The 11,335-nt window shown below is 42.7% G+C and overlaps 1 protein-coding gene across 2 annotated transcripts in view; it reads right to left on the bottom strand.

The window, feature by feature from the left end:
- The window catches only part of gstcd (glutathione S-transferase, C-terminal domain containing), a 56,757-nt gene extending 45,568 nt beyond the window's left edge, over positions 1-11,189 (bottom strand). The window contains exons 1-5 of one of the 2 annotated variants that reach the window (XM_037094767.1): positions 11,063-11,189; positions 10,467-10,891; positions 8,616-9,074; positions 6,195-6,467; positions 2,242-2,335 (exon numbers count right to left, since the gene is read on the bottom strand). In XM_037094767.1, coding sequence (XP_036950662.1) covers positions 2,242-2,335; positions 6,195-6,467; positions 8,616-9,074; positions 10,467-10,880 — 1,240 coding nt within the window. In that variant the 5' untranslated portion in view covers positions 10,881-10,891; positions 11,063-11,189. Of the gene's footprint in view, positions 1-2,241; positions 2,336-6,194; positions 6,468-8,615; positions 9,075-10,466; positions 10,892-11,035 lie in introns of both variants that reach the window. The other variant, XM_037094757.1, reaches the window with a different exon arrangement.
- Positions 11,190-11,335: the final 146 nt, after the last annotated feature.

Genomic DNA, 11,335 nt, shown 5'->3' on the forward strand with positions numbered 1-11,335 from the left:
GCGGTGTTGTAACGTGAAGGTAATGAAAGGGGGAGATGGAATCTTAAATTTAGTTATTATCAATAACACCTTTGATACTGTCTATTTCACAGTATATGTAGTCCAAAACTAATTAATAATCCAATCAAAGCGCACCTAAAATAAAGGTGACACTGCATTGATGTTTTGCAAAATAGTCAGACCACTAGAAAATCTTCTAACTTGCTGTAAATAATATTTCTTGAATGAATAAAATAATCATGTTATGATACTGATTATGTGGGCTGAAATCAATGATCATTTTGAATTATCGATTAGGGGATACAGACTATGACTCCTGGGACAGAAGAATGTACTTAAATATACCATAATGTGAAGTTTTAAAACTAAAGGTCTGCCCATATGCCCCTTTAAAATGCCAGTTATTCTTTGAATCAAAAGTTTTGTGGATTAAATACAAGTAAATATTGAAAACTATTATTAATAACTGTTAAAGTTTCCCACATCCCAAGGAGATCTATTTAGATAGCATCTGGTGTAGCCAGCAGATATCAAGATAATGAATAAACAAATATCCGGTCGAAGATTACCTGTTCCTAGCGACAGTGTGTTTAAAATCCGATTAGCAGCTTGAGACAGGAGAATGGAGTTGGAGTTGAGAGACGGCCCTTCAATTTATCCTCCCTTTTAATGAATAGCTAAATCATTATGAGGCGATAGCCAGTGAGACTGCTGATTACTGTTTACGTGGATGCGACCAAAACAAGCTCAAACCTGACTGGTCAATACTATTTGAACTACAAGCAGACAGCCTGCCATTATTCTGTTCTTTGCCTACAGATTCTGCATACATGTATAGGTTTCTCTTTATAGATATTAAGAAAGTATTAATTAATAATCCAAAAAGTTGCTGTTTCATTTATTAGTGTTAAGTACCAAAGCAAAATAAAGAGGAGAGGGACCACAAAATGGTAATTTCAGTAAGCAAAAACACAAAACAACAGCAAAATAGTAGCTATGTCATCTATATTCAGTATTCAATTTGTTTCTATTCTCTCTGTTTTTGTACAAGTTTGTGCTTACTTACTTACTCAAAGTTATACTGAAGTTCATTAACAGGATGCTACAGGGGTAATGAGGTGTAAGCTAGGTCTGCACAAACACGGGAGCTGAAAAAAAGAGAAAAGGCTGAATTTATGAAACTGTATATATCTAAATAATGGAATACCTCTCCTTTTTCATTCCCCCCCATGTTTGCCGATAAGTGGAGAAATGAGCCACATGAGTGGAAATGAAGGGAAGCAACAAATGAATGCATAACACAGTGATGAAAGGGCAAATATCTAAATATTCATATTATGTATATACTATTTGTATCTTTATCAACCCCCTCTTTTACATCCTTAAAACAATAACACTGGGGTATTGCTGCTGCTCCAACACACGGGTCACACCATTTAGCAGCACTGCCGACACAGACGTCTCACTAATAAGAAGAAAAAAGCAATGCAGGCAGGAGACAGGGAGACAAAGAAACAGAGATTTCTTGCCTCTGCTTCTCCAGTGTCACCTGGGGCAGCAATCAACAACCCTTCCAGTGCCTATTAGATACTGCTCTCACTGCAGTCAGAATCCACTAAGGCATCCTCACGAGTTCGATGTTGCTCAGCGGTCGATCGCGCCGGTAGTGTGTGCGCGTTGTTGTGTGTTTCTGCTGTGTCGAGTTTGTTTGTGTCACACGTCTATTTTACACTTTCAACCCCAAACGCAGAGAGGATAACACGTCGAGATAAGCACTTTAAATTTCATTAGGGGGAACTCATGGGGGAAACACGTGCAGCTGAGGCTCTGCGACGTGTCAGCGGCTACTATTTTTCTTTGGGGAGGCGGCAAGGTGCCACTGAAATTCACCAGGCCGCAGTAGCACGGGAAGGTTAAGACACAAATATTTATGCACATTCCCCGCCCTTGCTCCATATACAGTATCAACAGGATTTGTTTTGCTTTTGCCAAGCAATAAGGGAGTAGGGACGCGTGCAGATAATGTGGTGGAGGAGGTGAAAACGATAAGAGGAGGAGATCTGATGCACATAAGAAGAGGTGAGTATCGAGAAAGCACAGAGCAAAAATGTAAAAAAAAAAAAAAAGAAAGAAAGAAAAGAAACCAAAAATGCATAGAAAAGAGTGCAAGGACATAAGGGCAAAAGAAAAATGGAGAGCGCAAAAAAAAAAGGGGGCCAAAAGGCAGAGATTTGACTTTACCTTCAGTGGGGTTGATGGCGCCTGGTAAGCTGTCCCAAGGGAGGGTCCAGGCAGGGCAGGGATGAGGAGCGAAGGCGGCCTCGATGCCATTTTCCTAAAGGCAGGAACACGTACACACAAATACACGTGTTACCATGGAAACCCCAACCATAGCCTTGAGCATCTGTGGTCCAAATGGTTGTAATGAAGTGAACCGTTCTCGAGCAACTCCTTTGTTACCTGATCTGCAGCTATATACCTGCAGCAAAACCACTGCTAGGGCCACCTATCACAACCAACACACTCAAAATAACTACTGTAAAAAAGTTATAACACTAATAAATATGAAAACACCTTGACAAAATTAGTAAGGGGTACTGGGATATTTTTGTGTTTCACTTGATTGTTTATTATGTGTCATATCTGCATTTTTATTGTGTGCCTTGTGAATGTTTTTGGTCCACAAAAAATAATGCGACACATTTCTTTTGACTTTTATGGCATATCCATGTATATAAGCACCCATATCTTAACATCCCTACATAATTTAAAGTAGGGTGTGAAGTGTGAAAGGGTTGTTTCGTGCAGGACTAATACGGTGTATTCATGTTTGGTTATCATATCTAAGTTATTGTGGTAATGCACAATGACAAATTTGTTTTAAGAAAAAAAACAGCGGTGCGACGGTACTGTACTGCAATATTATTGGCAAAATACCTCTTGCAAACTGCCCAGACCTTTTCATATCAATTATGTACAGTTAAATAAATAAATAACTTGAAAGATATATACAGAGAGACCACAAAATATTACATTATACATTTGTATGATGTAATGCAACGAAATACAACAGCCCCGCAATAAACACTCTTTTACTGAAAACAATGACTTTTTGCGGACACTCCTACTTCAGTTGTCTGTGTGTTGACTGCGGCACACCGGGGCTCAACTGTGTGGTGCTGTGCTGAATTATATCAAAAGGATCTATTTGGACATCTGTCCACTTCATTAACGTTAACTGAGGAGCTGGGATATTGTAAACATCTATTAATATGATGTCATTCAACACGAGGACTATCATAAATTACCCAAGAGTCAATTCCTCGCTGAGACTGTGTCAACAGCAATTAAAATTTCACACTGCATACATTAGTACATGCTGTGTTGACTGCAATACTGAAGCACTTTCCAGTGGTTGACTATGTAAAGGTAGACCTGTTGTAAAAAGTCTAAACAAGTGATTTGGTTTGAAGATGTTACACTTAACCAGAATGTAGTAACAAGCCTGGTCCAAAAGGATTGTTAATTGTTTATCTGAACGTCTTATTCTAAATCCCTTAACGTACATAAGTCATTAAAATATATCAACACCTTTATAAGTTCACTGTTCAGCTGTTGTACATGTATATACACCTAATCTCCATACAGAGTTAGTAGTCTCCTCACCTTAATAAAGGCAACCACACAGTATCACAATCACCAATAAACTTTGGCGTATGGACAAGGACAGGGGATGCCAGAGCAGAATTCACTGGTTGTTGAACCCCACGGTCCACACACGGATGCATGGATCTCCAGAAGTTAACACTGGAAGTTTCAGGACTAAAAGTTAAACTGCCACAACAGCAAATGTTGAATCAGTGCTGGTGCAGGTTACAAACGCTGGCCTGTCAACAGAGGAGGCATGGAAAAAAATGCCTTCTATAATGGATGCCGCGGTCACATTGTCGCAGAACTAAAGTACTACAGGAAAAGCGGCAACATGGTGGCACTATCAATCAAACGCAGACATCTGTGTTGCTCAGACCACATTTGACAAAGTGCCAGTTGCATTCTGAAGTTGCGTTCAGGTGGACACTCCCTGGGAATGAGGTAACTCGGTTTCCCAAAGAACACCTGGTGCAGGACAATAACTTTAAAGCTGGTAGAGATGAGTCTTGGAGGAAGCAATGGCCAAAGCTTTTAGCCCAACTGAGGACTCAAAGGCTTTACCCAGCAGAGCATTGCATTGTAACGAGATGATCAATATTATTCACTTCACCTTCGAGTCCTTTTAATGTCGTGTCTGATCGGTGCAAGTTCCCACAGAGGCAGACACAGATTTTCAGTTATCCCAGTTTCTAGAAAATTGTCTCTCCATTCTCCCAAATGATAATCAATGATGTCTCTGAATTTTGATTCAACCATTTCTGTTAACTCACAAATTCTCCTTTTTTTCCTTGGATCCCACTCCCCCATATTTTACTGCTTTCACACACTTCATAGTTACCTAATGTCAGCAACTGCATACAAAGTCCTGTCAATCAATTTGCAAGTGTTAACGGTTGGGTTTTAGTTCTGGGTCTTTAATTCCGGTGGTGCAGCTACCCCTGTTGTTTACACTTGGATCATGGGTTGCGCCTCATTGAACAGGCAGTTTGACTGGCATGTATCAGCGTGTGTTAACCGAAGTGAGAAAGAGCGAGAGACAGCTTATGAGCCATTTATATTGTGGATTGTGCAGCGAGATGAGCCTGGTGCCTCTGGTTAGCGGCGGTGAAGGATCGCGTGTCACCGTGTCAGACAGCAGACCTCTCTGTCTCTATGTGCTTTTTTCGTGGGACGCGCACAGTCATATGCGAGGACATATGCACACACACAGGCAAACCCACATATGCACGCCGCTTGGCCAAGACAACACAACAGCTGCAGTGCAGACATGATGGTGGCGACACGCAGCCATCCTTGTAATCCCCCCAGGCAAAGAGAGAATGGTGGCCATTGTGTGTGTGCCTGCCTGTGTGTGCGTACATTCCTCTCAGTTTTAATGTCTGATTTCAACCTGCCATGAAAACTGTCATTTGAGCACATCTGTGCCTAACCGAATTTCATCCGGCAACATGGAGCGTTTAAGGCACATCCCACCCTGACCACCCAGCTTACTCGGCCTCATCCAAACTCTGCAAACCCTCTTTGGCAGCTTTCTCCCCTTCCTCTCTTCCCCTCGCTTAAAAATCACATTGTTACAGACACTTAGCCAGCAGGAACTTACAGAAATATCTATGCTGAGAGAGCTGAGCAGCAAGGCAGCGAAAAAAAAAAAAAAAAAGTCTGAAGGCTCAGAAGTGAGAGTTTAGGCAGGGCTGAGGAGCGAGGCTCCTCTTTAAACAGCTGGGCCTGCTTATCTCCTGACGGAAAAGCTAGTCCAAAAAATTCCGCAGGGGCAATATTTGATGTGCTACAGAGCTAAGAAAGCTATAAATGTGTGTGACCATATGTGTGTCTTAACAACGCTGCCTTATGAGAGCGAGGACCCATTACACTTGTATTGTTTGCCATCTTGTCTCTTAACACTAAAATTTTCAGCAATTACCATAAACTACAGTCTGGCTATAAACTTTGTTTTGTTTTGGACTGGATTTATTGTTTTATTTATTGCTTAGCTTTCGTGCATTGTCTGCAGAACTGCAGGATCCACTGAGAATACTGAATTGTGCATTTCATAATGTGCTTGGGGCAATGAAATACTATTCTGAAAACACAGATTCTGTTTTTTCTTTTCATAAAGGTCACTCAACGGTCTTTTGGTTTGCCTTGGCTGATAACTACATTGTCATACAAATCACCTCTGTGACAGGAAAATCAGGTAAACAGAGAAGCCTCCAAAAACCTTTTAAAGAGGCCACACTTGTTCATTCTGCGTGTGTGATGTTTAAGCACTGGCAGAAAGACTAAAGATTCAACGATTAACAAGGTCTACAAGAAGCCAAAACATTAACTCGGAGCGACACTCTTGGAGGCGCAATCAGCAGAAAATGGGTGCATGAAATTACAGGGATAATAGTTAACAACCGGTTGGAGACTCACCAACCTTCTATGTGAGCTGTGAAGGGACACTGGGCCTCTATGTGTGTGTATGTAGGTGAAAGCAAAATGTGTTTGGAGACCACTGAGGTGTGAAGCACGATGAGAAGCAAGAAAGAGGAATAATTTACTTGAAGTTTAGTCATTGTTGGTCTTGGGCCGCCGACAAAGGGAGGCTGCGTGCTCATCTCCTGGCCTTCTTCTTGCTCCAGTAGGCTGGTTGGGTTGTCCTCTGCTGACGGTCCCAGGAGGTCTGAGGACGCTGGAAGTTGGGGGATGGAGAGGGCCATCCCGCAGGCCTCGGCTGCCCGGAGGACCCCAGGTACCTCCTGAACACGGCTGTACCAGCGCAGCAGGTGGGGGAGCTGATGAAGAGTGCTCGCGGCGTTTGCTAGGAGGGAACACTATCAAAGATAATAATAAGAACGAAAGAGAAGGGGGGGGGGGAACAAGGAGATATTGATTAACTGACTCATCCAGCACGTCATCTCCACTGGAGCGCGATGTCAGGTTCCACCAGAATTCACACTGGTGGACAGACGGACATCAGAGGGGCCCGCAGGGATAAACATCAAGACAGCATAGACAGGTGGGGAGGGTAAAGACACAAACAGAAGGCACGAATCTGAAGAACCGGTTTGCTTTTTTTTTGTTTTTTTGTTTTTTCTTTAAATCAAGCGCATGTAGAGGTTTTTTGGCTTGGCGCACCCGTCAACCTGTTTGTGTAAAGCCACAAACAGAGACGTGATGAGAGGAGCAGTGTCACCGTGTGCGACTGTGTGTGAACGACAGAAGAAAGCGAGGGGGACACGGAGGGACAAGGGGGCACTCTGCAGCACGACGAGGGGGCGGAGTGGAAGGGATCCGTCGTGAGCTGCATGTGTCGCGGACAGTGATGGAGGAGACACGCTAGGCTGAGTGTGAAACTGGAAACCACTGGAGCACAGCTGACTACTAAAAGCCTCATTGTGAGAACTTCAGTTCATTCCCACAGTCGAGGAATAGCTGGAGACGGCTGAAGGGTGAAATGGAGGTTGAGACCCACTCCGCTGCCTGACGGTGCAGCATTCCTGATCAATAACAATATACTTTTGGTCTAAACAGCCGTGGCACTCCGTGGTCTCCACTATAACTGCTGCTCCCCTCTGTTCTGGCATGAATATTCAGAAAAAATGTCCATGAGTTTTGCAGATTTCTGTGATTTTTTTATTTTTATTTTTAGGAAGTTAAGAGTTTTCAAATCACCACAACATCCCACAGATTCTTGATTTGTTGCAGAGCGCAATAACAAAAATTTATAAATTTAAAAAAAACCATTGAAATTGAAATTGAAATGCATTTCGACCTGCTGCATTTGAATGGAACCCCTCACATACACTGTTATCAGTCCTTGCCAGGTGGCTCTAGACCACCTTTGAGAGCAAAAAAAACCCTCTGCCAAGTCTGATGCAGCCACTCTTCTTAACTCAAGTTTCTGCCTGGATGGATCTGAAAGGAGCTGGATGTAGTGCCTGCTCACCCTCACCACAGTGTAAAAACAGTGAGTCATGTATAATTTGACAGGTCATCATAATAAAAGCCATCAAAGGCGGGGCTCACCCAAAATCAAAAATACTTATTTTTTATCTTTCCTGTAGTGTTTTTTTATTCATCTGGATTGTTTCGGTGTGTGTTGGAGACTTTTGGAGGTATCGGCTGTAGAGATATCTGCCTTGTCTCTAATATAATGGAACCAGATGGCACACTGCTTGGAGTGGCGAAAAAAATACATTTGAAAAACTCAACATCAGTGTGAAGAAGTCATGACCTGGTTGCTCGAGATAATATTTTATTTCGACTCAACAGCACCTGCCAACCATATCACAGCAAAGAAGGAAGCGTGCACCTGCTCGTGGATAAGAGGCCGGAGCTTGTGACAGCACGGCATGCACGCATAAATAAAGTCCTCTTTGGCCAAAATGTAGCGTTAACTAGCCTAGTTAGCTAGCCTCTCGTACATGGACACCTCCTGCAGAGTTGGCAGGCTCTTCTTGGGTGACTGTGTCCGGTTTCTCAACAATTTGAGCACCACGAAACCACTTTGCCATCTAGTTCTATAATGTTTGAGAGAAGACAGCTATCTGTACAACTGAAGTGTCCACATCTTAAAACTCTCAGCAAGACAATTTGGATGAAAAAACAGCGCTAGTGGTAAGAGGAAAAAAAAAACAGTAGAAGAAAGAGTTAACACACATCAGGAGTGTGGGTGGGGGACATCTATATGAGGTGACATCAGTCCTTCGTCATGGGTGCTACTGTTTATGTTGAGTGTCGCCTAGCGCCGCTGCACTTGGCTGCCCACAACATAATAATGGGTATTTTGTTTACAGTAAATTTTGTAGAGCGCACAGTATGTCCATGCCTTGAAAGTGTAAAATTCCATGAGCAGCTGACGTATATTCATGGCTTCAAATTACGTGATAACCTAAGGAGCCGATAAGAGCTGTTTCCTTTCCTAAAGGGTTCATTACTTACAAAGCTTAGACATTATTCATCGACTCCAAGGCCCTTACCAAGTACTGATGGATGCATGGCAGCAGCACTACATCAGTCAGAGTGAAGTACAGTCCCTCTGCAAACACATGCTCAAGCGGCGGCAGGTCTGTGGTCTTCACTTTCCTGATCTCAGAGTTCTCTCTGGTGGTCGGAGTCGGAACTGAATCCACAGATAGTTTGGCCAGAGCCGCCCTGAGCTCCAGTCCATCACAGACCTGAGCTGACTGTCCAGGTTCGGACCCAGAGTCTGGGATCCCTCCGCCTTCAGGGGACTCATTCTTTTCCTTCTGTCTCTGCTCTTGGAGTTTCTGTCTCCGTATTTTGTCATCATTGTGGACTTTGACGGGCTCGGCCAGCCTCCGCTCCAGGGTGAGGATGGATAGAGGCGGCTGCTGATATTGATTGTTGGGGTTTTTGAGGTGTTCTTCAACAGCGGAGGGGATGCCAATTTCACATAGTCTGGTCCACTTGCTCACCTGAGAGACAGGAAAGAAAAGATTTTGGAGGTCCTACACAGCACTGTCAGGAAAGACATTGGTTATACTATTTGTTATTTTGATATGTTTACGTCACTAAAGTAATGCTGCTTTGGCTGTGAACAAGCTCTAATTAACATTCTGTAACTAAAACTGGTCACTTTGGTTGGTCATTATGTTAAAACAAAAGTTTATTTGGACTGAATACTTTGCTAGACTGTGTGGAAAAAGATTCAATAAAAAGCCGGGGTGCTCCGACTGAAACATGATACAAATGTTTAAAATAACAATTCTTTGGCCTGTAACCAATGCCAATGTTTTTTTTGTTGATGTTTATTTTGTTTTTGTTGTTATATATTCCCTCTTTCTGTGCCAGGGCAACAAAGAAATAGCCTTATAATAAAAAATTCTATACAATTTTATGAAAAACTTCAATATATATCCTTCTTCCACAGTAAAATGGTTCTTTTTTGAGAAGGAACTGTTTTTAAAAAAAGCCTCTATAGCCTTTTATACAAGTACTGACTCAATAAGATATTTTTTCTGTGCTTATGTAGCCTTACAAACTGATGGTAGTGATGTTACGAGGCAATAGCTCGTGAGAATGCCTGTGCAGAATTGATGTGACACATCAGATAAACATCTGCCACTGCGATCTGTGAATATTATCGTCTTTGCCAACAGACAGAGCGCAGTCAGCAAGGTGAATATCAGTTTGTCCCGATGTCGAGCTGATGTATCAGCGCATCCCTCGTAACAAGCTATGGCAATGCTTTATTTCAAAGGTCATTATGTTTCTACTCTCCAATGACATTTCTACCGATGAATTATGCAACTTGGTGGTCAATTTTAAGAAAAACTAAGACAAAGCTGTAAGTGAATCACTTGGATTTGCTTAAATGTACTGATTATAAGCAGTTGTTGATTTCCAGAGGAATTTCTTGTTTCATTAAAACCAAAGTAAATATTGATTTCATATTTAATTTGCTACTGGGAAGCTTAGTCTCTGTGCTTGTCTGCACACACACACACACACACACGCCTGTAGGTTGAGTTGATGTTCACTGGCTAAAAAACAGATCATACAAGCAATTACTCATAAGTGATTACCTGGGCTGTCTCAATTCTCCCTATTAACAGAACCAAGTAAGGTCATTTTCAAAAAAACATTCTGATGACTTTACAGTTGTTTATCAGTTCTCCTCTCTGAAACATTGTGTACACTGAATCAGGATGGATCCTTTCACATCCCAGAGACCTTGTTTCAATCAAACGAGCTTTGCAAATCAATATATGTCAAGCTCTGGATTAACAGCATTGACCTTGTCATGATACTGTGTGGCTGAAGTTTTGGCTTTATATTTTGCTCGTGTGTCCCTGTTTACCACTAACCTCAGCACAGGCCTTCAGACAGGTCTTCTTGAACCCCAGCAGAGCCAACACATCATTCCTTGAGGGGTCAGCCTGTAAAGTCTTGTTGATGATGTGTCTCAGGACCACAGCCAGTCCTGCCCTGCAGAGACTCCCAGTCTCATCCAGCACAGCAGGGAGGCGGCAGCCTCGCACCAGCTGGGGCAGATCCTCCAGCTGAACGTCAGTCACATCCACGGACTCTGACAGCTGACTCCTCGGTGACTGGGAGCTGCCAGGTTCGGTGGAGACAAGGAACACTTTGAAAGACTTGCAGTCGCAGTAGGAGAGGAGAAAAAGGGCGATGGAGGTGTGCAGGGGAAGACGCAGTTCTTCATTCTGGGAGCAAACCTCCAGATAGAGGGACGGGTGTCGCTTTATCTCGGTGTGCGTCATAGTGGATAGTTCTGTGGAGTAATCACAGAGTGAAGTCATGAGTAATGAGCTCTAGAAATTACTTCACGTGTCTGTTTTGAGTATGGTAGCAACAAGGTGTTAGCCGAAACGAATTTTCGGGTCCCACACATATACTGACATTAACAGATACTCACAACAGCGTTAGTAATGCGGACACATACACAGGCTATTTCTATCAAACCACGTTGTTATGGTACACGCTTCCTGGCACCGTGCTGCTGCTTCTTCTGTCCTTGTGCTAAAGGTAGCTTAGCTCGACAGCGCCATCATCCGTCTGCTGTCGAAACTTACAGCCCCTCAAGTACTGTAATGGGAATATACACTAAAACGCGACAATAATTTTGAATTATTCAATAAGTAGAATGTGTGTGTCATTGGATGTTAAATACCGGATTCAAAATCGTGTGATATTTTAAAAATGAAGAAAATAATTC

Source organism: Acanthopagrus latus, chromosome 1 (assembly GCF_904848185.1).
Source record: "Acanthopagrus latus isolate v.2019 chromosome 1, fAcaLat1.1, whole genome shotgun sequence".
NCBI lineage: Eukaryota > Metazoa > Chordata > Actinopteri > Spariformes > Sparidae > Acanthopagrus > Acanthopagrus latus.